Consider the following 27,563-nt stretch of genomic DNA (forward strand, 5'->3'; position numbering starts at 1 on the left):
TAACCCAACTCTCTTACTTCTCTTAGTAAAGTGAGTGCAGGATCAAAAGGTTTATGATTTCCCACTCCCCCTCTGGTCTCTGAGTGGGATCGCTGCCAGAACAGGCAAGTTGCTACTTACGGGAATACCCAGGCTGTGGGCCATGGCGCGAGGATGTTGGGCGAGACACTCGCTACAAGTTCTCAGCCGGCGACACTCGTCCGGAGACCGTGGGGTGGGAAAGCAGGAGATCCCGCTGAAGGAGCAGCCTTGCCTGCAGGAAGAAGAGAAGAGAAACTATGAGGTCCCACGGTCAACCAAACTGCCCCTATATTTCTAACCCAGAAGTGATTTGCCATTGAGGCCTTCCGAGGGCTGTGGGAAAGTGACTGGCTCGAGGTGGCTTCATGTCTAAGGTGGGACTAGAATTCACTGTCTCCTTGGGATTGGCGCGAAGTCACCCAGCTGGCTTTTATGGCTAAAGCGGGGCTGGAACTCCCAGTCTCCTGGGGATTGGCTCAAAGTCACACAAATGGCTTTCATGCCTTAGATAGGACTAGAAGTCGCCATCTCCTGTTGATTGCCCAAAGTTATCCAGCTAGTTTTCATGGGACTAGAACTCCCAGTCTCCTCTTGATTGCCCAAAGTTACCCAGCTAGTTTTCATGGGGCTAGAACTCCCAGTCTCCTCTTGATTGCCCAAAGTTACCCAGCTAGTTTTCATGGGACTAGAATTCCCAGTCTCCTGGTGATTGGTCCAAAGTCACCCAGCCAGCTTTCGTGCCCAAGGTGGAACTAGAACTCGCCATCTCCCTGTTTCTAACCCGATTCCTTAACCATTACACCAAACTGGCTCTTCCCTTTCCTTTCCTCCTCTCCTTTTCCTATCCCAGGTGCCCGCGGATTATTCCCGAATTCCTTGGAAGATTGGCTACTCCAAAGCAGAGTTGCAAGTCCCCCAGCTCAACCACAACCCACAGAAACAAGGCCTCCACCCCTCAAGGTCCATCCTGCCGTCCAGCCTTCTGACAATTAGGTAGCCTCAGTACAGGTAGTACTCAACGTACGACCACAATCAAGCCCCCAAATTTTGTGGCTAAGTGAGAAAATTGGGAAATGAGTTTCGTTCCATTTTATGATATATCTATATCTATATCTATATCTATCTATATCTATATCATCTATATCTATATCTATATCTATATCTATCTATATCTATCTATATATCTATCTATATCTATATCTATCTATATCTCTATATATCTATATCATCTATATCTATATCTATATCTATATATCTCTATATATCTCTATATATCTCTATATATCTCTATCTCTATCTCTATCTCTATATATCTATATCTACTTCTATATCTACATCTATATCTATATCTATCTATATCTATCTATATCTATATCATCTATATCTATATCTATATCTATATCTATATCTATATCTATCTATATCTATCTACATCTATATCATCTATATCTATCTATATCTATATCTATATCTAATCTATATCTATATATCTCTATATATCTCTATCTCTATCTCTATATCTACTTCTATATCTACATCTATATCTATATCTATCTATCTATATCTATATCATCTATATCTATATCTATATCTAATCTATATCTCTATATCTCTCTATATCTCTATCTCTATCTCTATCTATATATCTATATCTATATCTATATCTATTCTATATCTATATCTATATCTATATCTATCTATATCTATCTATATCTATCTATCTATATCTATATCATCTATATCTATATCTATATCTAATCTATATCTATATATCTCTATATATCTCTATATATCTCTATCTCTATCTCTATCTCTACTTCTACATCTACATCTACATCTACATCTACATCTACATCTACATCTACATCTACATCTACATCTACATCTACATCTACATCTACATCTATATATATTTGCCGGAGTTGTTAAGTGAATCACTGCCGCCTTGTTAAGTGAGTAACATAGCGGCTGATCGAATTTGCCTTCCCCGCTGACTTTGCTTGTCCAAAGGTTGCAAAACTGGATCCCCATGACCCTGGGACACTGCAGCCGTCGTAAATAGGAGTCACTCGCCAAGGGTCTCAATTTGGATCGTGTGACCCACGGGGATGCTGCAACGGTCGTGTGAAAAACTGCTCGCGAGTGCTGTCGTGACTTTGAACAGCCGCTAAAAGAACTGCCGTTAAGCGGAGAACTACCGGTCGATTAAATTCACTCGTACCTTTCAGCCGCATCCGCAGAGACGCAGCTGGCGTGGCACCAGACGCAGCTGGCGTTCGAGCCGTTGCAAGCTTCCGGGCTGGAGAAGATCAGGCAGGGATCGTGGGGCACCGAGAGGGCCAGCATGCGCCCCAGGGCCACCCCGTTGAAGCCCCCGGAGAGGAAGAGGCGGCCTCCCGTGGAAGCCATGGCGTGGGCGATGGATTCGGTGATGGGCTCCCCCACCACAGCCCCGGCTACAGAGAAGGAGAGACAACGTCTTCAGTGGAGAAAAACTGATGGGGGGCATGGGGGGGGGGGGAAGAGCGCCAGCCCCCAATCAAAACACAGAAATGAACGCGTTGTTTTAGAGCCGGGTGTGTTTGTGTGTGTGTCAAACTCAAGGCCCGCAGGCCAGATCCAGCTTAAATACCTGGAAATATCAAAGGTGCCTCTGGCGGCAAAACCAGAATAGAATAGAATAGAATAACAGAGTTATAGCAGAGCGGCGCAGGAGGCCATGGGGGGTGAAAATGAGGGGCAGAGGGGCTGCTTGCAAACTATTCTCCAAGGCACCTGAGGGCAGGACAAGAAGCAATGGGTGGAAACTAATCAAGGAGAGAAGCAACTTAGAACTGAGGATAAATTTCCTGACAATTAGAACAATTAATCAGTGGAGCAGAAGTTGCCTCCAGAAGTTGTGAATGCCCCAACACTGGAAGTCTTTAAGAAGATGTTGGATAGCCATTGTCTGAAACGGTTTAGGGTTTCCTGCCTAGGCAGGGGGTTGGACTAGAAGACCTCCAAGGTCCCTTCCGACTCTGCTGTTGTATTGTATTGTATTGTATTGAACCCACAGCTCAATCCTGAGCTTCTAGCAGTATTTATGAAACTCTTGTTATTCTAGATAGATATTCCAGGTTGTAAGCTGTATACACCTGCTTGCCTGTACTTTTACCTGTGATGTTGGGAAGGATCCAGGTATTGCAATTCAGCTGGTAGAAGAAAACGTGGTTGGTGAAATTCTCCCGTTCGGTCCGCCCTCCTATGACCACCATGGTGTCCTTCAGCACGGCTGCCACGTGGAAGAAATGGGCCAGGGGCTGCAGGGGGATGGAGAGATTTGTCTCCGATTTGCTCATCCTTATTGATGCTTCATTCTTCCAGTTGGGCCCTACCAATCTCCATTCCAGGATTGTAGTTAGGTAAAGGTTCCCCTCGCACATGTGTGCTAGTCATTCCCGACTCTAGGGGGCGGTGCTCATCTCCGTTTCAAAGCCAAAGAGCCAGCGCTGTCCGAAGACGTCTCCGTGGTCATGTGGCCGGCATGACTAAACACCAAAGGCGCACGGAACGCTGTTATCTTCCCACCAAAGGGGGTTCCTATTTTTCTACTTGCATTTTTCACATGCTTTCGAACTGCTAGGTTGGCAGAAGCTGGGACAAGTCACGGGAGCTCACTCCGTTACGCGGCGCTAGGGATTCGAACCACAGAACTGCCGGCCTTTCTCATCAACAACCTCAGCGTCTTAACCACTGAGCCACCTCTGGGAGTTGAAGTCCAGAAGTCTTAAAGTTGACAAGGTTGGAGACTGCCGGTCTAAAGGGGTCTAAAATTTCTGCGTTCTCCCTCCGAAGCCTACCTGGGCATCTGTGTTAGTTCTGCTGCCACTCACCTTCGGTCCTTGGGATGGAGCCAGTAAACTCCAGGTCAGGTTGGGATAGTAAAGGCTGTAGAGCTCAGGAGAAGCTGAAACCATCTCCACGTGGAAACGGTGGCCGCCGAAGACGTAAACAGCATCTGTGCTCTCGTGGTAAACAGCCGAGTGGCCGTAGAGACCTGGAAAGGAAATCTGTGAGTACCAGGTGTCCATATGGGGCAGCCCTTGAAGAGCATTTGGAGAGTTCAACTGGTCCAGAACGCGGCCGCGTGAGCAATTGTGGGTGTACCTCGATACACCCACGTTACACCTATCCTCCGCGAGCTGCACTGGCTTTCAATCTGTCTCCGGATACACTTCAAGGTGCTAGTCGTCACTTATAAAGCCCTTCATGGTATTGGACCTGGGTACTTGAGAGACCGCCTGCTGCCAATTACCTCCCAAAGACCCATTAGATTGCACAGGGTCGGCCTCCTCCGGGTTCCATCCACCAGCCAATGCTATCTGGCTACGACCCGGGGGAGGGCCTTCTCTGTTGCAGCTCCGGCCCTTTGGAACGAACTCCCCGCAGAGATTCGGACCCTCACCTCTCTCCCTGCTTTCCGAAAAGCCGTTAAGACCTGGCTGTGTCGGCAGGCCTGGGGTTGATGAGCTCTCTTCCCCTCTTGACAGGTGTGGTTGTTGGTCATTTTAAATGTCTATTTTGTACTTGTATGTTTCCCCTTCCCGTTTAAGTTGTTCGCCGCCCTGAGTCCCTTTTAGGGAATAGGGCAGCATATAAATAAAATAAAACTTAAACTTAAAACTTAAACATATTTATGGCTTGGGGGTAGGGGGGAATCCTACCTAGAGTTTCTCGTCCTTGGTGTTCTGACCCAGCTCCCCAAACCCCACCAAACCCTTTGTAGTTGAAGCAATTGATTCCTTCATTAGGAATGTCGGAAGCCCTGGCAAAAAAATTTCTCTCTCAGGCTAACAAGTCCGGCCTGCCAGGAGCTGAATAGTTGCCACATGTATTCATCTCCACCCCCTGCCTTTTATCCTCAGAGCTAGGGTGGGGCTTTGCTAGCAGTGGTGGCTCTTCCGTCCAGAGGACCGGCCCATAGATTTCCACTGCTCTCCTCTCCTCTGCCTTCTGTGCATCAGGCACTGGATTCAACTGTTCCCCCCTCTTCCTCCTCAGCCACCTCCAGACCTGGGGGCTGTTGACTCTCCATCTGAGGGCTGATGGACGGCCCAGGCTCCACCTCTGTCTCTATCTCTGCCAGCTCCTTTCCCTCTTCCCCCTCGGAGCTCGCGGGTTGCCCGGATGCTGCCCTGACTCCCATGCTGCCTCCTCATCTGATTTGGCTGTTGGAGTGGCCGGCAGTCCACAGGCCACAACACTTGGCAACTTCTATTCTATTCTACTCCATTCCATTCCATTCATTTCCTATTTCCTCTGTTCTCTGTTTTCTTTTCTATTCTATTCTCTTCTATTCTATCCTATCCTATCCCATTCCATTCCATTAATTTCCTATTTCCTCTGTTCTATTCTATTCCATTCCATTCTATTCTTTTCTACTTTATTCCATTCTATTCTATTACATTCCGTTCCATTCCATTCCATTATATTCTACTCTACTCTATTCTATTCCATTCCATTCATTTCCTATTTCCTCTGTTCTGTTTTCTTTTCTATTCTATTCTATCCTATCCTATCCCATTCCATTAATTTCCTATTTCCTCTGTTCTATTCTATTCAATTCCATTCTATTCTTTTCTACTTTATTCCATTCTATTCTATTCCATTCCGTTCCATTCCATTATATTCTATTCTACTCTATTCTATTCCATTCCATTCATTTCCTATTTCCTCTGTTCTCTGTTTTCTAATCCTATTCTATTCTATTCTATTCCATTCCATTCATTTCCTATTTTTTCTATTCTATTCTATTCTATTCTATTCCAATCCAATCCAATCCTACCATGCATTCTGGGGAATTTGGAGGGCTTCCTTGGAGGTTTTTACAAAAAGAGACCTGGCTTTCCCGCCGTCTCTTGGTCATGGATCCTGGAGTTCCTTTCTGAAATTTCCTTTCGATAACTACAATGCTAGGCTCGCTCTCCCCCAAATCCCCTGCTGACATTCGTCCTGATCCTCTCTACCTACCTGTCGGAGGTGTCCCTGCCTGGTTCCCGGCGTGCCAGCTCTCTGATGCCACGTTATATTCCAGCAGCTTCTTGTTGAAGCCGTTCTCGGGAGAGTAGCCGCCAATCAGAAGCAAGGATGAGCCGCGCCGCGCCGTGAGGGTGTGACCAGCTACGGCTGGGATCAGAGGGTCCTAGTGTGGGTGGGAAGAAAAGAGAGAAGGCCTTATGAGACGAAAGAGAGGCCCTGAACCGAAGATGGCTCTCTGCTCACCACCAGCTGGAAAACCTTTAGAGACCTTCTTCTGGATTTCCCTACGGTGGAAAACCATGTCACTGTTTATCAACGGAGAAGACTTAAGACAGTGCCCAGATTTTTTTGTTTGGGTATGGATCAGTGGTGGGTTGCTTATCCCGTTCCAACCGGTTTGGTTGGAACGGGGCCGGCAGCGTCCTCGTGCACGCGCGTAGTTCACACATGCGTCTTAGTGCCTGCGCGATGCTCCAGCTGCTCGCGGAGAATCACGCAGGCGCTGTACGTGCCATGCGCCTGCGTGGAAGCGCAGAAGCCTTCAAAGACCGGTAAGGAGCGCGGGCGGGCAGGCGGGCCCTTCGCCGTTCCCGGAAGTTACTTACAAAAACGAGCAAAAAACTACCATTGTATAATAAAAGGGCATGGATAGTCTTTAGGAAGCTTATAGTGCTGCTGGGGGCTGGGGGTAAAATTGAGCAAAAAATGGCCCATTCTTTGCTCATTTCTGCCCTCCCCAGCACCCAGGAGCACTCTGGAAGCCTCCTAAAGGCTACGCACGGCCATTATGGTGAAGGGGGCGGGGTTTGGGGAGGCAAAAAAATGCTGTGTTCAGTATATAAGACGCACCCAGATTTTCAGCCTCTTTTTTGAGGGGAAAAAGGTGCGTCTTATACTCTGAAAAATACGGTAATCTTCTAAACTTACTGACCGGAAGGTGTAAGCAGCAAAGAATGGCAGGTAGAAGGGTTGTTTCTCCGGGAACTGCTTGGGAGTGATGAGGAGTTAGCCTAGCAGGGAAGGACTAAGGAAGGTTCATAGGATCCCACCGAGGATGCATCGTCTGGACTCTAGAGGACATCTTACCGGCAGTAGCCTCCATTGCAAAGTGGTGAGGTTGAGCAGCCAGAAATCGCTGGCCACTCCGTCCGCCGTCAGCCCACCGAGGACGTACATTGCTTTGCCTGGGGAGATGTAGGCCGCCGCGTGGAAGTACCGGGGGTTGGGGCCTGGCCCTCGGTCCTCTGTTCCTGCCAGCATCTGAGTCCAGCGCCGTTCGGCGATGGCGTACCTGGGGAGTCACAGGGCCTTTGGCTGCCATTGCCCGCAAAGGCGGCAGGCAGGGGTTCGGGGAAGACCCTTTGAGGGATGGAAGGGTCTGTTACCTGTACACGTTACCCAGCATGCCTTCGCGCAACGACATGCCTCCAAACATCCAGAGCGTGGAGTCAGGCCCTTCCACCATGGTGTGGCCTAAACGGTGGAGGAAGCGGCTGGCTGTGTCCTTGAAAAAAAATTATGGAGGGAAGGATGAGGCATGGACCCAGCCTTTCTCAACACAAAACCGAAAATTCTTGCATGAAGATCTGCCATATCCTGCTCCCTGTCATCGTGGAGACTTCAGGTTCACAAGGAGACATGAGCTTGTTCCCCAAAACCCAAGCTCTAGAGGTTTTTAAGATCCGCAATACTTCTTTTATTGACTGATTCAAGAGAATGTGTGAAGAGCTCTCTGGGCATCTCACAGAGGAAATGCCCATAAGCGTTTAACTGAGAAGTCAAGTATAATTTAAAACTTTGGTAAAAACAAAAGAAAAACAGTTGTTCTTGGAGCAATTCTGCCCCAAAGGGTTTGGCTTATCAAATATTCACTAAAAAGTGTACAATCAACAAAAGGGACTCTAGTTAAACCTTTGCCAGAGACAATCAGAAAATAAAACAGCAATATGGCAGGTCCTGTAACTTGTGTTCCAGCCAAGCTGAGAGGGACGGAGGGAGGGAGGGAGGAAGGGAGGGAGGGAGGGAGGAAGGAAGGAAAGGATGGATGGATCAGGGAAGGAAGAAAGGGTCAGGGAAGGAAGAGAGGGAGGGAAGGAAGGGCTAGGGAAGGAAGGATGGATGGGTCAGGGAAGGAAGGAAAGAAGGAAGGGTCAGGAAAGGAAAGGAGGGAGGGTGGATCAGGGAAGGAAGGAAGGAAGGAAGGAAGGAAGGGTCAGGGAAGGGAGGCAGGCAGGATGGATCAGGGAAGGAAGGAAGGACGGATGGATGGATCAGGGAAGGAAGGAAAGAAGGAAGGGTTAGGGAAGGAAGGAAGGATGGATGGATCAGGGAAGGAAAGAAGGAAGGGTCAGGGAAGGAAGGAAGGAAGGAAGGAAGGAAGGAAGGAAGGAAGGATGGATCAGGGAAGGAAGGAAAGAAGAAAGGGTTAGGGAAGGAAACAAGGAAGGAAGGATGGATCAGGGAAGGAAGGAAAGAAGGAAGGTTTAGGGAAGGAAGGAAGGAAGGATAGATCAGGGAAGGAAGGAAGGAAGGAAGGAAGGAAGGAAGGAAGGCACTACTTCCATAGGACGGAGGTAACTTACAGCGGTCAGCTGAGTGTCAATTAAAGTTTCCCAAATGATCTTGTCAGCCTCGAGTGGGATGGTGCAATCCGCCCCAGCAAAGCGATGGCTACAGATACACAGGCCCAGCCTCTGAAGAAAGAGTGAAGATAAGACAAGGAGCCCCATAGGAAGAACACCAGTGGGGCTGGTTCTGCACTGCCCTTGCCTTGGTTTCGTGGGGGAGAAACCCCACTCCCCCAAATATCAACATCGCCCTATCTCCGATCGGCTAAACACAGCTGCAAATGTAACAGACTCTTCAGTGTCTCTGAAATACCAGCCAAACGGCACTTCGTTACCCAAACTAGATAAGTGTTGTGGCCGTTGGAGCTGCAAGCAGACTCCGACAGCAAGGGGCCCTATGAGTCAGCTCTGGAAGATGTGGAGGACCCCGGACAGGGTTCAGACTCCGAGCAGGGACCAGAGAGGCTGGTTGGCCACCAGGAGGCGCCCGAGGCATGGAGCAGCGGTGAAAGCCAAAGGGAGTTTGTTCCTGACGTCAGGCCCTGGAGCAGTGGGGAGGAGCTAAGGGAGTTGGTCCCGGACGCCAGGCCAAGGCGGCCAGATAAGCGCCAACAGCAACTACGGAGATACAGAAGATAATTGGGGCCAGGTGGTTGTGATTAGGCTCCTCCCAAGGGAGTATATAAGAAGAGACTTTGGGAGGAGGCTGTTTGCAGGACGCAACTATTATGCTAAAGCTGGAGAAGCTCTTGTGTGTATTTCTTATCTGGGGAAGTCTGGGTTGCTGCCAAAGTCTTGTCGGTGTGTTAATTCACTGTGAATAAATTGTCTAGCAGTAATCTTGTGTCGGCGTGACTCACCGTACGGAGTGGGGGGTCAGAACATTGCTAGTCTGATGATGTTACCTAATTTGAGTACTGAAACAACCATCATAAAACGGGGCAAAACTCACTTAACAAATGTCTCACTCGAGAACCCAAAAACGTGCACTCAACTGTGGTCGTAAGTCGAGGACGACCTGCACTGAGCACGTTCATTTCGACGGTCTGATCGTTCTCCTGTTAAGACAGGGGTCCTCGCCGCTCACTCACCCGGTCGCAAAGTCCTTGCCCCGCGTGAGCACTGCAGTTGCCGGGACAGATCTGGAACTTGCAGCTGGGCCCGGTGTAGCCAGGCCTGCAAACACAATGGCCCTGCTGGCATTCCTGGTTGGCGTGGCAGCTGGGCCGGCAACGGTGCACCAGGTAGGTTGCGTTGAAGCCTGAGGCCTCGCTGGAGTTGGCTTCGTAGTAGATGACCAGGAGGCCTGAAAGTTTGAACAAGGACAAACCTTGGAAAGGATCCCAGAGTTGTGGGGGTGCAAGAGAATGGAATGGAATAGAATTAGGAATAGGAATAGAATAGGAATAAGAATATCCAATCTCTTCTTTAAAACATCCAGTGTTGGAGAATTCACAGCTTCTGGAGGCAAGGAGTTCCACTGATTAATTGTTCTCACTGTCAGGAAATTTCTTCTTAGTTTTAAGTTGCTTCTCTCCTTGATTACTTTCCACCCATTGCTTCTTGTTCTGGCCTCAGGTGCCTTGGAGAATAGCTTGACTGCCTGTTCTTTGGGGCAACCCCTGAGATATTGGAAGACTGCTATCATCTCTCCCCTGGTCCTTCTTTTCATTAAACTAGACTTAATAGCAATAGCAGTTAGACTTATATACCGCTTCATAGGGCTTTCAGTCCTCTCTAAGTGGTTTACAGAGTCAGCATATTGCCCCCACAGTCTGGGTCCTCATTTCACCCACCTTGGAAGGATGGAAGGCTGAGTCAACCTTGAGCCGGTGAGATTAGAACCGCTGAACTGCAGATAGCAGTCAGCTGAAGTGGCCTGCAGTACTGAACCCTAACCACTGCGCCACCTTGGCTCTCTTAACCCAGTTCCTGCAACCGTTCTTCGTATGTTTTATCCTCCAGTCCCCTGATCCTCTTTGTTGCTCTTCTCTGCACTCTTTCTAGAGTCTCTACATCTTTTTTTTACATCGTGGAGACCAAAACTGGATGCAAATATTCCAAGTGTGGCCTTCCGTATATTGTCCTTCCTTATATCGTCAAAGCATTCCAAAGAGTCTCATTTTGCATCCAGGATAGAACCTGCCAACTTAAATTTTCATGTTTTAAATGTTTCGCTGTTTTTATATTTTCGTTTTTAATGGCGTGGTGAGTTGCAAGGACTTTTCCAATGGTGAGATGGGCACGGGGATATCGATTTAATAAATAAACAGACTTCAAACGGATTCTTTTCCCCCCCCCGCTTCCTTACCTGATACAGCTTCGACGGTAACGGGACGGGGATGACCCTGGCCGCAGAACGCCCCGATGAGAGTCCGATCCAGCTGGATCAGTCCTGTGTCCAGGAAGTCAGGGACGCCATCAAAAACGTAGATATAGTTGTGCTAAGGAGGAATTGAAGGAGAAGAGGAGATGAGCTCACAGCAACAGTTAGATATATGACTGTTTTAGTAAGCGATCCAAATAATAATAGTGCCTGAGCCGAGGTGGCGCAGTAGTTAGAGTGCAGTACTGCAGGCCACTTCAGCTGACTGCTATCTGCAGTTCGGCGGTTCAAATCTCACCGGCTCAGGGTTGACTCAGCCTTCCATCCTTCCGAGGTGGGTGAAATGAGGACCCAAACTGTGGGGGCGATATGCTGACTCTGTAAACCGCTTAGAGAGGGATGAAAGCCCAATGAAGCGGTATATAAGTCTAACTGCTATTGCTATTGCGAGATGGGTGGATATGTAGAGTCTTCGGCTTGTGACCAAATTATAGCCCCAAATTTATGCTGCTAAGTGAGAAATTTGTTAAGTGAGTTTGGCCCCGTTTTACAGCTTTCCTTTGCCAGGTTTGTTCAGGGAAAACCTGCCGTTGTTAAGCTAGTAACACGGTTGTTAAGTGAATCTGTCTTCCCCATTGACACCGCTTTTCGGAAAGGTCGCAAAAGGGGATCGTGTGACCCCAGGATACTGCAACCATCATAAATAGGAATCAGCTTCCAAGCATCCGAATGTAAATGACGTGACTGTGGGGATGCATGCGGTCGTAAAGTGTGAAAAAATGGTCATGAGTCCCTTTTCAGTGACGTTGTAATTTTGGTCACTAAATGAACCGTTGTAAGTCAGGGACTGCCTGTCTCTGCCTCTCTTGCACTTACAACGGACGCAGCATCCCCAGTCAGGTGATCAAAACTGAGTTGCTTGGTAATGCAGCATGTATTTACCCAACAACCAGCAAGCAGAGAGAATCACACCCATGTGACTCGCTTAACAACCGTGGCAAAAAGAAAGAGAGATAAGAACGGGTGTGGCTCATTGAACAACCGCTTCGCCCAGCAATGGAGATCCTGGTCCCAATGGCGGACGTAAGTCGAGGACTGCCAGTACAGATCTGTTTGAGGCCCCCCCCAAAAAAAACAACCAAAAACGCCACCTTTCAGGTCAAACTGGATATTCTCTTTTTTGTAAAAAATAAAAAAAAATTGTCTAGGTAGACCTCAACTTACAACCATTAGAAGAAAAAGTTAAAGGTTGCATGATAGCGTGGGCCAAAAACTTTGGTTACAACATAGATCTAGTGGATTGGGAAAGAATTTGGAACACAAATTATAAACTAACACGATCAGCAGCACTTAAAGAAAATATATACAAAATGTTTTATCGTTGGCATTTATCACCAACAAGATTGGCTAAAATGTACCCAAACATGAAGCCGACCTGCTGGAAGTGTAAAAAAGTACAAGGGACTTATTATCACATATGTGGACCTGCCCGGAAACACAAAAATATTGGACCAAAATTTGGAAATGGGTGCAAGAAATTATAGAACAGATAAAATACAAACCCGAAATCTTTCTACAGGGAATAATCAAAGGGAAATATACAAAGAAAATTAAGTACATATTAACACATCTGCTAACTACAGCCAGAATAGCATTTGCAAAAGCTGGAAACAAAATAATACCCCCTCGGACGAATTAGTGATAAAAAAACTTTGGATTGTGCAGAAATGGACAAATTAACACTGAAATTAAAAGATAAAGAAGAGTCGGAATATTATGAAATTTGGAACAATTGGTACAAATGGCTGCAAAACAAGAATAACATTAATTAAGGCAAAAAAACAATATATATAAATATATATATAGAACTGCGTAAAAAGGTGTGTAAATATAGAAGCGAAATATTATATACATGTACGGGTATGATGACATAACAATGTTGATATAATGACTGTAAGGTGTTGTAGAAGGGAAAAAATAATAAAAAAAATCTGCTAACTTACAAACTGTTTCGTGACCAAGTTGAAATGGCCCTGAAAAAAGTGACTTATGACCATTTTTCACACTTAACGACCATTGCACCGTGGCCACGGTCACACGAATAAAATTCAGGTGCAGCTTGGCAACAGATTTGTATTTATGACGGTCGCCGTTTTTGGGGGGGGGGGCGTGTGTTGCGTGATCCTCTTTTACGACCTTCTGACAAGCAATGGGGAAAGCCAATTAAGTCCCTTAATTGTTAACCACTGCCGTGATTCACTTAACGTCGGTGGCAGGAAAGGTCGTAATGTGGGGGGGAAGCTCAACAACTGTTTCGATTAGCATCAGAGATTTTGGACTGCGCTCTGGTCGTAAGCCGAGGACTAGCTGTAACTCGCCTCCCTCCTGCTTTCTCCCAAATGCAAAATTTGCACCAAATGGGTTGCCTCGATTAGCGTCCTCCTGACTCACATTGTGCGTTATCCCTCTCGCTTACCATGCAGAGGGTATCCGGCTGAATAGTGAGTGTGATTGTTGGACAGCTTTCTTCGGGGTGGCAAGGTTGAATGTCCCCACCGGTTGACAAGACCCAGACGCAGTAGGAGAGCCCGTTGGAGAAGGGGCCCCCAGCCCGCTGAGAGCTCAGGGAGGAAGAGGAGGAGAGGTTGAGGAGCAAAGTGCGCCCCACGCATTCCTGATAGCAAATGCCGCCATTTCTGCAGAAGGAAACAAAAATCCATGGGGAACAGTGGGGTTCAGGCTCACAGGCTCCGATATTTAAAAGATTGATGGAATGTCTGAAGGGGGGGGGGCAGCCACACAGAAGATTTACTTCGAAAGACAGAGCGTAGGAGGAGTGAGAAGCATTAAAGAATTTATACTTTATGAAATATCATCTGCAAAACTTTTGATACCACCACTGAGAATTAAAGACAAGCCGAAAAGGGGAATAAATGGAGGACGGCAGCATTATATGAGAGGCACCTTAAGCAAAAAGGTGCAAAGATTTTTTTGTATCGACTTGCTCATAAAGACGTTTGGAGAACTTGATCCACGAATGGCAACAGGATTAAGGAGGTTTTGTTACTGGAGAGACACAGGCTGATAGATGGAAGAATACAATTCAAAAGTAGCTTTTTAATAACATATACTTGTGTTTTTTCTTTTTTTCCCCTCTGCCTTGTTTTTTGTCTTTTTTGATATTTTTTTTTCCCCACTGGTGTGGGCATGTGTTGTTTATGTAACAAAAAAATAACAAAAAAATATTTAAAAAAAAAAGAAATTCTGGGAAGACGGCAAGCTTCACATTGGAAAGAAAGATCCAGGAGGACTTCAGGCTCCTTCGGGTTTGAAAATATTTCTGCATCGGCAACAATTTTCTTCCGTTCTTGCTCAGATTAGAACCGGTGATTTTTTTTTTTTTAAAGGCTAACTTGTAATTAGCTTCTCTCAAATTCTAACCCAATACTAGCCACAGGGAAGGCAAGATGGTGAGAGGGAGGAGGGAGGGAGAAAAAGGAATGAAGGAATGAAGGATCAGGGAGGGAAGGAAGGAAGGAAGAAAGAAAGGAAGGATCAGGAAGGGAGAGAGGTAGATAAGGAAGGAAGGATTAGGAAAGGAAGGAACAAAGGATCAGGGAGGGAGGGAGGAAGGGAGGGAGGGAGGGAAGGAAGGAAGGAAGGATCAATCAGGGAAGGAAGGATCAAGAAGGGAGAGGCAAAGAAGGAATGAACGAAGGATCAGGGAGGGAGGGAGGGAAGGAAGGAAGAAAAGAAAGGAAGGATCAAAAGGGGAGAGAGATAGATAAGGAAGGAAGGATCAGGAAAGGAAGGAGCGAAGGATCAGGGAGGGAGGGAGAGAGAGAAGGAGGGAAGGAAGGAAGGAAGGAAGGAACAATCAGGGAAGGAAGGATCAAGAAGGGAGAGGCAAAGAAGGAATAAACAAAGGATCAGGGAGGGAGAGAGGTAGATAAGGAAGGAAGGAAGGATCAGGAAAGGAAGGAACAAAGGATCGGGGAAGGAGGGAGGGAAGGAGGGAGGGAGGGAAGGAAGGAAGGAAAGAAGGAAGAAAGGAAGAAAGGAAGGAGGGATCAGGAAAGGAGGGAGGGAAGTAAGTCTATTCTTCAGAAGAAAGATAGCAGACCAAACTAAGGCCCTTTCAACTTCCTTTTCCAGGCAATGTGACTTCATTCTCGGCCAGCCTCTCACCTGGGGTCTCCCGAGTAGCCAGGGGCACAGCGCTCACAATGCAGCCCTTCGGTGGGCGGGGTGCAGTAACAGGCTCCCGTGGCACTGTGGCAATAGCCCATCTCCTCCAGGCCATGCTCGTGGCAAGCGCACTGGCGGCAGCCGCTCTGCGTGGTGGCATTCCCATAGCTGCCTGGCCGGCAAAGGTGGCAGCGTTCCCCATGAGTCCAGTCTAGGGTAGAGGGAGAGAAACGGGTGGAGTGAAAGACAAAGGAAGGGGACAAAAGACGGACAATCCCCTTGTTCCTAACCTACAACAGTTGCAAGGCCCATCATCCTGAGTTTTCAGGGCCGCCTCCTAAAAATTTAGCCCCTGAGGCTCCCCAGAGTTGCAATCAAACTGCAATGATTACAGGTAGGCCTCGACTTACAACCAATCACTCGGAGTTCCGACGGACCTCCCAGGGGGGCTAATTGCAACCCGGGCTTGAAGTTCTGACGGCCAGGCCCTTCCCCTCAGGGGGGGACTGCACTTCTGGCATTCGGCAACTTAGCGACGGTGGGTTCACTTCATGACCGCAACGACTCGCTTAATGACCACCGCAAAGACTGTTGAGAGCAGAAACGCGACACAGCAACGGCTTTCTGAAGGAACCGCTGGGGAGGATGACACTCACTCTGGCATTCGTCGCAAAAACCGGGGCCCTTGACGTCACAGGTGCTGTGGAAGTGACACCCGCAATCCAGGTTGCACTGAACTCCGCTAGGCGGAGGGGTGGCCCCCGTGATGAGTTCGGTGGTCCAGCCTAGTTCGCACAAACAGGTGAAGTTGGGGCCTCCGCTGCATTCTCCGTGGGCGCACTCGTCGTAGCACCTGGCGGGGACAACGACAAAAGGAGAACCCCATTAGTCTCTCACCTCAATGTTTTTCAACCTCGTGCACCTTTGAGATGCAGTGGACTACAACTCCCAGAATTCCCCAGCCAGCAAAAGCTGGCTGGGGAATTCTGGGAGTTGAAGTCAAAGGCGTTGTGATTGAGAAATTCTGCCCTACTTGATCCAATTTATTCAGCTTTGGTGTGCAAGCACTGGAAAACCAGAAAGCGTGTCCATTGGTTACAAATACATTTCGTGCATTTCTTCCGCAATCATTACATATACTTCATTCAAATTAAAGCATTGGAAAACCAGAAAACTGCTAATTAAAAGAAAGGGAAAACAAGGGGTTTTTACAAAAGGAAGAACCGGTGGTAAATAAAGCAACCCGAGCTGCATATTATAATAACCAACTAAATGAAATAATAAATGTATAAGAATGATAAATGTAAAGAAGAATAACAATCACGGTAATGTATATTTAAAATGAAATAATAAAAAATTCTTTGGAAAAACGAAAAGAAAACTGCTAACTAAAGAAAGAAAGATAAAACCCAGGATTGAGGGGTTCTTGATCCTTGATGCTTTTTTAAATTTTTATTGTTTTTATTACACCTATAAAAAAGAAAAAACGAATCATCTTTCGTTACATCTTGTAGAAAGCGTGTCGATTGGTTACAAATACATTTCGTGCGTTTCTTCCGCAATCATTACATATACTTCATTCAAATTAAGTTGTACATTTTAGAATTTATGTATTTTACTATCACTGTATTTGATTACAGTTACTTAAACTTGCTTTTATCTAAAATCAGTTATATTTAAAGACACAACCGCCTATTGGCATACTTTCACAATATCAATGAGTCTACCTTAACTTTAAATCTTTATAACCTATTCTAAAAAAAGAGTCAATTAGTAGGATGTCTAACATTCCCTCCCCTTTTTTCCCCACCAACTCACAAATTAACGCTTCTTACACTAGCACTGATGGTGTTACCTGCGTGGGTGGTGAAACGTCTACGCATGTTCAGAGGGCACCAAGTCCTCCTCCCCTCCGAAAAAAACCCACTCCCTTCTAGCACTGATGATGTTCCCTAGTTAGATAATAAAACGTCTGCAAGAAAACAAGCACCAAGGACCCCTCACGTCAACCCAGAACTACAAATATCCTCCTTTATCCCAAGGATTAAAAAGGCAAACAGGAAAATCACCTTAAATAAAATGGCCTGCTATCAAAAGCTCAATATTTAAGGGCATTGTTAAGCTACCAAAGGAAAACAAAAGAATTTGCAAGTTAATTGATAGAAACATTTTTAGATAGAAAGATAATCTTTGCCATTTTCCTTTCTTCTTCCCTACAACAATCATTCGTGTCCTTGCAAACTGAATCCTGTAATAAGCATCATCTTAATTAACATGCACAGATCCTGATTAAAAGCAGTCTGGCCAGTCACTTCAGTGAAGGGCTGCCTAGTAAATCCCAAGATTAAACGGATTACAGCTGGCTACATGACAGCATAAAGCTTCTGCGGATGACACTGTAAATGTGAATCCTTCGGAAAACCTGGAAAGTATCAGGGAGGGAAGAGGAAGGAAAGAAGGAGGAAGGAAAAGGGAAAAGAAGGAAGGAGGAAAAGGGAAAAGAAGAAAGGAAAGAAGGAAAGAAGGAAGGAGGAAAAGGGAAAAGAAGGAAGGAGGAAAGAAAGGGGAAAAGAAGAAAGGAAGGAGGAAGGAAACAGGAAAAGAAGGAAGAAAGGAAGAAGGAAAAGGGAAAAGGAGGAAGGAAGAAAAGGGGAAGGAAGGAAGGAAGGAAGAAGTAAAAGAGAAAGGAAGGAAGGAAGGAAGGAAGGAGGAAGGAAAAGGGGGAAAAGTAAGGAAGGAGGAAAAGGGAAAAGAAGAAATGAAAGAAGGAAAGAAGGAAGGAGGAAAGGGGAAAAGGAGTAAGGAAAAGGGAAAAGGAAGAAAGGAAGAAGGAAAGGGGAAAAAGAGGAAGAAAAGGGGGAGGAAGGAAGGAGGAAGGAAAAGGGAAAAGAAGGAAGGAAGGAGGAAAAGGGAAAAGAAGGAAGGAAAGAAGGAAAGAAGGAAGGAGGAAAGGGGAAAAGAAGGAAGGAAGGAGGAAGGAAACAGGAAATGAAAGAAGAAAGGAAGAAGGGAAAGGGAAAAGGAGGAAGGAAGAAAAGGGGAAGGAAGGAAGGAAGGAGGAAGTAAAAGAGAAAGGAAGGAAGGAAGGAAGGAGGAAGGAAGGAAAAGGGGGAAAAGGAAGGAAGGAGGAAAAGGGAAAAGAAGAAAGGAAAGAAGGAAAGAAGGAAGGAGGAAAAGGGAAAAGGAAGGAAGGAGGAAGGAAAAGGGAAAAGAAGGAAGAAAGGAAGAAGGGGAAAAAGAGGAAGGAAGAAAAGGGGAAGGAAGGCATGAAGGAAGGAGGAAGTAAAAGAGAAAGAAAGGAAGGAAGGATGGAAGGAAGGAAGGAAAGAAGGAAGGAGGGAAGAAAAGGAGGGAGGGAAAGAAGGAAGGAAAAAAGGAAGGAGGGAAGAAGGAAAAGAGAAAAGAAAGGAAGGGGGGAGGAAGGGAGGAAAAAAGGAAGGGAAGAAGGAAAAGAGAAAAGAAGAAGGAAGGAGAAAAAGAAGGACCTATTCTTCAGAAAAAATAAATACAGTAGCTAGTTTAAGGCCCTTTCAACTGTCTCGTTCCAGAAGCAAATCTAGTTGTAACGTGATTCCCTCAGAATCAATACCAAATTCATGTCACAAAATCACCAACCGCTTTTGAGTTCCTACATAGAATCATAACCAGAAAAAAATGCAATCGGCAACTTTCCCAGGGGTTGAAATCTGGAAGGAGCGATTCGCACGACCTCTGCCCAGACCCTCATTTCATTAATAGCAGGAACCAGAAGGCAAAGCCGGGCAAACTCACGTTTGATTGCAGAAGGCCACCCCGTCTCCTGCGTAGCCTCGGTTGCAGTGACACTGAAAGGAATCCGGCGTGTTCTTGCACCGGGCGAAAGGATGGCAGTTGGCCAAGCCCAGGCGGCATTCATCCACGTCGGGGCATTGCCCGTACGACCACTGAGCAGGGTGGGAGGGAGGCAGTCCGTGGGATTCCCACAGGGCCACCGAGCAGTTTGAGAAGGTGCTGAGGCCCGAGAAATCTCCCGGGAGGCACCTAAGCGAGGAAGTCAAAGTGAAAGCCACGAATTCACATGATCGCTATTCCCCCCCCTCCTCCCCAGGTAGTCTTCTGCTTCTGAACAAGTCATCATACGATGGGAGACCATCATCTTCTTTTAATTGACTCCATAATCCCTTGCAGGGTGGAATTTAGGCAACTGAATTGAGCTAGCAGAGTATTTCCTGGCCAGATGCCCTTCCCTGTTGCCAATGCAGAGTTTTGTTCAGCAGACAGCTTCTCATTGTGCCCAGAGAGAAAAATATTTGTCTCTACCTAGGATCAGGCCTCCTGATGGTGAGGCGAGAACTCCACCTCTAGGCCACCGCACCACTCCTCATCATACGATGGGGATGAGTTTAAATAATCCTCAACTTTTGACCACAATTGAGTTCAAAATTTATGTTGCTAAGTAAGACATTCCAAATATCGGAAGACTGCTATCCTGTCACCCCCTGGTCCTTCTTTTCATTACACCAGACATACCCAATTCCTGCAACCGTTCTTCATGTTAGTTCACCGACAAAACCGTGCTCGACTAAACCGCGCCCGACTAAACCGCGTCGCTGACGTCATCAACAGGGCGACAACAGCGCGGAGACAGAAGCACGCTGTAAACCCTAAACCTAAAATTAACCCCTAAACCTAAACCTAACCCCCCTAAACCTAATCCTAAACCTAACCCTAAACCTAACCCTAAACCTAACCCTTAACCTAATCCTAACCCTTAACCTAACCCTAAACCTAACCCTAAACCTAACCCTTAACCTAACCCTAACCCTAACCCTAACCCTTAACCTAACCCTAAACCTAACCCTAAACCTAACCCTAAACCTAACCCTAAACCTAACCCTAAACCTAACCCTTAACCTAACCCTAACCCTAACCCTAACCTTAAGTTGAATTGGCTTGCTTTCAAAGCGCTATTTAAAGCGCCCTTCTTTCTCCGCGCTGGCTGTTGTCGCCCTGTTGATGACGTCAGCGACGCGGTTTAGTCGGGCGCGGTTTAGTCGAGCGCGGTTTTGACGGGTCACGCTTCATGTTTTATCCTCCATCCCCTGAATAATCCACATTGCTCTTCTCTGCACTCTTTCTAGAGTCTCAGCATCTTTTTTTACACCGTGGCGACCAAAATTGGATGCAGTGATCCAAGTGTGGCCTTTCCAAGGCCTTATAAAGTGGTATTAACACTTCACGGGAATCTCGATCCTATCCCCCTGTTAATGGTGGCAAGGTTACAGGAGAAATAAAATTTAAAACAGTCTAAAGAACCGGACTCACCTGCCCAAGGTAGGGTTGTCGGAGTTGCCACACCAGCCGCATTCAAAGTTTTGCAAACATTCGCGACAAGTGTTGAAGCGGGTGCAGTCCAGGCATTGGGGCACAGAGTGAACACTGGGTGGAAAGAGAAACCACTCAACTAGTTACGCAATTCGGCGGATATAAACTAAACACTCGGAGTTGTGTATCTCCGTTCTTCATTCCAAAAAGGAAAACATCTGATCCTTTGTCTCATCTTTTTGTTACTTTCGGTTGTGGCCCAGGTATACGATTAAAAGGTTCCCCCCCACCCCAATCTTTTTAAAAAAGTGTTTGACTTGTATGGCATTTTATGAATTTTTTTAAAAAATTAAGAATTCATCAAATGAAATCAAGTAAGCGTCAACTTGTGAAGCGTTTCCATCACTACTATCGTTGACGTAGGAAAAGGGAGGAGAATTCCACGCATACCTTTGGCCAGAGTCGGGTCTCATATTCCCACAGCTGGCACGTGAAATGTGCATGTTCATAGCCTGCCGTAGCACCTTGTTGGTGGGTGTGATTTATGACACAGACAGAAGGGAGGGGATACAGGGGTATAAAGTTCAAACGCAATTAAGCGGAAGTCAGTTTCGGCTCCGCAGAAGAACATGCCAAAATGTTGATCCTAATAAATGAATGGATTTCTTTTGAACTTTGTCTCGAGGCTCGTAAATTAATTAGGTCTTCTTCTGGGAACTTTACAGTAAGATTTTGCTGCGTGGCCATAGAGCTGTTATAGGAGGCCGAAAGGCTTAGTAGGAAATAAAAATAAAGATAAAATTAAATAAAAACACCTTTGGGACTACTTCTTTCTATGTTTTATTTCCTGCATCAGGGCTTAATGGAGGCTAAGCATCCATACCCTTCAGGCATCCCCTAAGAGATGCCTGCTCTCTGGCCAGAGAAGAAAGCTTCCTTAGATATGCATCTAAGGAAGGAAAGGAACATGACCTCTTGGCCTCCCCATCCTTGCCTTGGACTAGCTGCCTCCAACCCACCTGTCATACCACCCACGGCAATCCCCGTAGGGGTATTTAGCCAGGTAGGCCGCAAAGTAGAAGCAGTTCCGTGTTGATTGGCACCAGGCGCACTGGCTGGAATTGGAGAGGCACTCAGAACACGTGGTACGCCTGGGAGGAGAGAGAGAGAGAGAGTGAGAGGAGAAACAAGCATGCAAAGCTTTGGGTCTTCTTGGTAACATTTCCCATAATCACCCATGTTCTTCCAGTCTCAAACCAACAATCTACACTTGAACCTGGAGTCCAACCCAAATACCACCCAGGCTGCTTAAGGAGAAGAAGAGGAAGAGGGATGAAACAATGATGCTTGCTTTGGTCCAGGCAACCTGACTCTGAGCCTTTCAGAAGTCCTGCAGACAAGTCCTGGGTAATTTGGGGCCAATTGCCAGGACCCTGGAAGTTCTAGTCCTGACTTAGGCATGAAAGCTAGGTGGGTGTTGTGGCCCAGCAGGAGCCGTTGGAGCTGCCACCAGACTCTGACAGCGATGGGCCATATGAGTCGGCTTTGGAGGATGTGGAGGACCCTGGACAGGGTTCCGACTCCGAGCAGGGCACAGAGAGGCTGGTTGGCCACCAGGAGGCGCCTGAGCCTTGAACCAGTGGGGAGGAGACAAGGGAGTGTGATCCAGACATCAGCAGTGGGGAGGAGCCAAGGGAGTTGTTCCTAGATGCCCGGCACCAGAGAGCTATAGGTGTAAAGAACAGTTACGCAGTTACAGGAGGTAATTGCACTCCGCTGGTGGTAATTAGGCTCCTCTCCAGACTATAAAAGGACTGCTTGTGCACACGCCCCTTTTGCAGAAGTCAACGCATTAACTAATGTTGGAGAACTGTGGTGTTAGCTTGGCAGGCTGGATTGCTGCCAAGGACCTGTCTGTCTGTGAATAAATTCCGTAAAGTATCTTTGGCTCGGAGTGCTTTGGTGTGGGCCGGGGGGGGGGTGGGGTCAGAACAGGTGGGTGACTTTATGCCAATCACCAGGGGACAGGGAGTTCTAGTCCCGCCTTAGGCATGACAGCTAGGTGGGTGACTTTGGGGCAATCACCAGGGGACAGGGAGTTCTAGTCCCGCCTTAGGCATGAAAGCTAGGTGAGTGACTTTATGCCAATCACCAGGGGACAGGGAGTTTTAGTCCCGCCTTAGGCATGAAAGCTAGGTGGGTGACTTTATGCCAATCACCAGGGGACAGGGAGTTCTAGTCCCGCCTTAGGCATGAAAGCCAGCTGGGTGACTTTGTGCCCATCACCGGGAGATAGGGAGTTCTAGTTCCACCTTCGGTAAGAAAGCTGGCTGGCTGTCCCTTCAGCCAATCACTTCCTTTCAGACCAATATGCCTCACCAGTAGTAGGGAGAATAGAAGGAAGGGGGATTAGATATGTTCTCTATCTTGTGTTGTTTATGAAAAGAAGTATAGGTGGGATACACATAAAGTAAGGCATGAATCCATCCCAAAGGCCACCGTCTTCCCAGCACACTCACTGATTGCAGAGTTTGGGGCATTCCTTGGGCGAGCGAATGGCCGTGTTAAGGCGGCCTCGGCGACTGCAAAGAAAATCTCCTTTTTTACTGCTGTTGACTTGCCATTCGCAAAACGGATCCTGGGGGGAAGAGAACAAAACCGATCTGCTTACAAGGCCAGGAGAGCCAGAGTTGGCTCAAGAAAGTAAGTAGTTGGCTGGGGAATTCTGGCAGTTGAAGTCCACAAATCTTACAGTTGCCAAGTTTGGGAACCCCTTGCACTAGTTTAAAGCCCAGCAGACGTCCCGGCCAACATGCCCCCCAACAATCCAGGTCCTCATTGCCCCCCCCCTCGGAAGGATGGAAAGGCTGAGTCAACCTTGAGCCAGTCAGGATCGAAAGTGCTGGCAGTGGGCAGAGTTAGCCTGCAACACTGCGTGAAGGAAGGAAGGAAGGAAGGAAGGAAGGAAGAGAGAAAGGAAGGGAGAAAGAAAGGAAGAAAGGAAGGGGAAGGAAGGAACGGGAAGGGAGGAAGGAAAGAAGGGAGAAAGGAAGGAAAGGAAGGAAAGAAAGAAGGAAAGAAAGAAAGAAAGAAAGAAAGAAGGAAGGAAGGGGAAGGGAGAAAGGAAGGGAGAAAGGAAGGAAGGGGGAGAAAGGAAAGAAGGAAGGAGAAGGGAGAAAGGAAGGAAGGAAGGGAGAAAGAAAGGAAGAAAGGAAGGGGAAGGAAGGAACGGGAAGGGAGGAAGGAAAGAAGAAAGGAAGGGGAGGAGGGAAGGAAGGAAGGAAGGAAGGAAGGAAGGAAGGAAGGAAGGAAGGGCAAGAGCAAGAGCACTTAATCTTATATACCGCTTCACAAACCTTCTAAGCGGTTTACAGAGTCAGCCTCTTGCCCCCAACAATCTGGGTCCTCATTTGACCGACCTCAGAAGGTCTGAAGGCTGAGTGAACCTGGAGCCTGATGAGATTCGAACTGCCAAATTGCAGGCAGCCGGCAGTCAGCAGAAATAGCCCTGCAGTACCGCACTCTGACCACTGCGCCACCGTGGCGCATAAATGCGGATTATTTCCCCTCGAGGCCCCCGTCTTCTTTCCTACCTTGCTACAGGTGTGGCAGTCGCGGTAGTCTTCACACAAGATGCAGTTGCTGGGCACCAGGATGAGGCGCACGGTGCTGGGACCGCAGCCGCCCACGTCATCCTGATAGGCCAGTCGCCGATGGCAGGTGGAGCTGAGCGGGCACCACCCGCAGCCCTGGTCGGCCAGGCAAGCAAGACAGGAATGATAAGTGGCACACAGCTCAGATCGAAAGGGTTCCAGAAAAAAATAGGAGATTTCCTAGAGGGTGGAAGGAATGAGAACAGGCCAGGTGTAAGCATCACAAATCTATCCCCATGGCTGGGTTCATTCTCCCGATATTCCAACACCACTAGATAGGCCTGGCTCTCTCTCACAGGCCTACATTCCTCCCCCTACTTCCGTCCTTTTCCTTCCTTCCTTCCTTCCCTTCCTCCTGCCCTCCCTTCTCCTCCTCTTTCTTCTTCCCTCCTTCTTTCCTTCCCTCCTCCCTCCATCTTCCCTCGTGCTCTCCTTTCCATTCCTTCGCTCCCTGCCTTCTCCTCTGTCCTTTCTTCTCCTTCCCCTCCCTCCCTTTCTCCTTCTTTCTTCTCCTTCCTTCCTACCTTTCCTCCTGCCCTCCCTTCTCCTCCTCTTTCTTCTTCCCTCCTTCTTTCATTCCCTCCTCCCTCCATCTTCCCTCTTGCTCTCCTTTCCATTCCTTCGCTCCCTGCCTTCTCCTCTGTCCTTTCTTCTCCTTCCCCTCCCTCCCTTTCTCCTTCTTTCTTCTCCTTCCTTCCCTTCTTCCTCCTCTCCCTTCTCCTCTCCTTTCTTCTTCCCTCCTCCCTCCATCTTCCCTCTTGCTCTCCTTCCTCCTTCCCATTCCTTCGCTCCCTGCCTTCTTCTCTGTCCTTCCTTCTCCTTCCCCTCCCGCCCTTTCTCCTTCTTCCTTCTCCTTCCTTCCTTCCATTCCCTCCCTCTTTCCTTTCCTTCTTCCTTCTCTAACCTCTTCCTTCTTCTTCCTTCCCTCCATTTTTTATTCAGGCCTTAAGGTTTTTATTTTATTTTATTTTATGTCACTGCCACGTGGAGTCATGCACAGGAGGTGGGTGGCGATATACATCAAGTAGTTATAGTCTTTCTGTGAAGGGAGTTTCCTGACGTCTCTCGTAAGGGCTCGTACCAGGCCGAAGCCGGGATACTCACGCTGCCTCCTGGCACGCCTGTGCGATCCCACGTGAGGGTCAATTCGCTCGTTTGCCCGTTGCCAGAGTTGTTGAGGTGGCCTTCAACCAGCACCGCGTACTTATTCCCTCTCTCCGTGCTGGGAAAAAGGCGTTCGGCCCCAGGACGCTGGAGCAGCCGTTTCTCTTTTTCCTGCTGCACTGCCCAGCTGCCCACTTTCTCCTGCAGGAAAGCAACCGGGATAAGCAGACAAAAGATTGAGGCACGAAGAAGGGATCCACCTTTGGAGAACCTGTTGGGCCTAGGGATTAAGGTCCTGGCCTAGAAACCAGGAGATTGTGAGTTCTAGTCCTGCCTTAGGCATCAAAGCCGGATGGGTGACTTTGGGCCAATCACCAGGAGACGGTGAGTTCTAGTCCTGCCTTAGGCTGAGTGACTTGGGCCAATCACCAGGAGACTGTGAGTTCTAGTCCTGCCTTAGGCATGAAAGCTGGCTGGGTGACTTTGGGCTAAGTGAGTTCTAGCCCTGCTTTAGGGATCAAAGCCGGCTGGGTGACTTTGGGCCAATCACCAGGACACAGTGAGTTCTAGTCCTGCCTTAGGCTGAGTGACTTTGGGCGAATCACCAGGAGACAGTGAATTCTAGTCCTGCCTTAGGCTGGGTGACTTGGGCCAATCACCAGGAGACGGTGAGTTCTAGTCCTGCCTTAGGCTGGGTGACTTTGGGCCAATCACCAGGAGACAGTGAGTTCTAGTCCTGCCTTAGGCTGAGTGACTTGGGCCAATCACCAGGAGACGGTGAGTTCTAGCCCTGCCTTAGGCATCAAAGCTGGCTGGGTGACTTTGGGCCAATCACCAGGAGACGGTGAGTTCTAGTCCTGCCTTAGGCTGGGTGACTTGGGCCAATCACCAGGAGACAGTGAATTCTAGTCCTGCCTTAGGCTGAGTGACTTTGGGCGAATCACCAGGAGACAGTGAATTCTAGTCCTGCCTTAGGCTGGGTGACTTGGGCCAATCACCAGGAGACGGTGAGTTCGAGTCCTGCCTTAGGCATGAAAGCCGGCTGGGTGACTTTGGGCTAAGTGAGTTCTAGCCCTGCCTTAGGCATCAAAGCTGGCTGGGTGACTTTGGGCCAATCACCAGGAGACGGTGAGTTCTAGTCCTGCCTTAGGCTGGGTGACTTTGGGCCAATCACCAGGAGACAGTGAGTTCTAGTCCTGCCTTAGGCTGGGTGACTTGGGCCAATCACCAGGAGACAGTGAATTCTAGTCCTGCCTTAGGCTGAGTGACTTTGGGCCAATCACCAGGAGACAGTGAGTTCTAGTCCTGCCTTAGGCTGGGTGACTTGGGCCAATCACCAGGAGACGGTGAGTTCTAGTCCTGCCTTAGGCTGGGTGACTTTGGGCGAATCACCAGGAGACAGTGAATTCTAGTCCTGCCTTAGGCTGAGTGACTTTGTGCGAATCACCAGGAGACAGTGAGTTCTAGTCCTGCCTTAGGCTGGGTGACTTGGGCCAATCACCAGGAGACAGTGAATTCTAGTCCTGCCTTAGGCTGGGTGACTTTGGGCCAATCACCAGGAGATGGTGAGTCCTAGTCCTGCCTTAGGCTGAGTGACCTTGGGCGAATCACCAGGAGACAGTGAGTTCTAGTCCTGCCTTAGGCTGGGTGACTTGGGCCAATCACCAGGAGACAGTGAGTCCTAGTCCTGCCTTAGGCTGAGTGACTTTGGGCGAATCACCAGGAGACAGTGAGTTCTAGTCCTGCCTTAGGCTGGGTGACTTGGGCCAATCACCAGGAGACAGTGAGTTCTAGTCCTGCCTTAGGCTGGGTGACTTGGGCCAATCACCAGGAGATGGTGAGTTCTAGTCCTGCCTTAGGCTGGGTTACTTGGGCCAATCACCAGGAGACAGTGAATTCTAGTCCTGCCTTAGGCTGAGTGACTTTGGGCGAATCACCAGGAGACAGTGAATTCTAGTCCTGCCTTAGGCTGAGTGACTTTGGGCGAATCACCAGGAGACAGTGAATTCTAGTCCTGCCTTAGGCTGAGTGACTTTGGGCCAATCACCAGGAGATGGTGAGTCCTAGTCCTGCCTTAGGCTGAGTGACTTTGGGCGAATCACCAGGAGACTGTGAGTTCTAGTCCTGCCTTAGGCTGGGTGACTTGGGCCAATCACCAGGAGACAGTGAGTTCTAGTCCTGCCTTAGGCTGGGTGACTTGGGCCAATCACCAGGAGACAGTGAGTTCTAGTCCTGCCTTAGGCTGGGTGACTTGGGCCAATCACCAGGAGATGGTGAGTTCTAGTCCTGCCTTAGGCTGGGTGACTTGGGCCAATCACCAGGAGACAGTGAATTCTAGTCCTGCCTTAGGCTGAGTGACTTTGGGCCAATCACCAGGAG

General features: G+C 48.0%; 1 protein-coding gene across 1 annotated transcript in view; it reads right to left on the reverse strand.

Moving 5' to 3' along the window:
• The window catches only part of MEGF8 (multiple EGF like domains 8), a 78,483-nt gene that overhangs the window by 14,240 nt on the left and 36,680 nt on the right, over positions 1 to 27,563 (reverse strand). The window contains 19 exon segments of the mRNA XM_032228440.1: positions 121 to 253; positions 2,243 to 2,477; positions 3,179 to 3,323; positions 3,897 to 4,060; positions 6,034 to 6,205; positions 7,129 to 7,333; positions 7,428 to 7,546; positions 8,625 to 8,735; positions 9,701 to 9,915; positions 10,921 to 11,053; positions 13,412 to 13,631; positions 15,124 to 15,334; positions 15,780 to 15,976; positions 18,895 to 19,143; positions 20,428 to 20,541; positions 21,447 to 21,578; positions 22,947 to 23,065; positions 24,021 to 24,260; positions 25,185 to 25,385. Of these exon segments, the coding sequence (XP_032084331.1) occupies positions 121 to 253; positions 2,243 to 2,477; positions 3,179 to 3,323; positions 3,897 to 4,060; positions 6,034 to 6,205; positions 7,129 to 7,333; positions 7,428 to 7,546; positions 8,625 to 8,735; positions 9,701 to 9,915; positions 10,921 to 11,053; positions 13,412 to 13,631; positions 15,124 to 15,334; positions 15,780 to 15,976; positions 18,895 to 19,143; positions 20,428 to 20,541; positions 21,447 to 21,578; positions 22,947 to 23,065; positions 24,021 to 24,260; positions 25,185 to 25,385 (3,315 nt within the window).

Source organism: Thamnophis elegans, chromosome 12, assembly GCF_009769535.1.
Source record: "Thamnophis elegans isolate rThaEle1 chromosome 12, rThaEle1.pri, whole genome shotgun sequence".
NCBI classification, from domain to species: domain Eukaryota; kingdom Metazoa; phylum Chordata; class Lepidosauria; order Squamata; family Colubridae; genus Thamnophis; species Thamnophis elegans.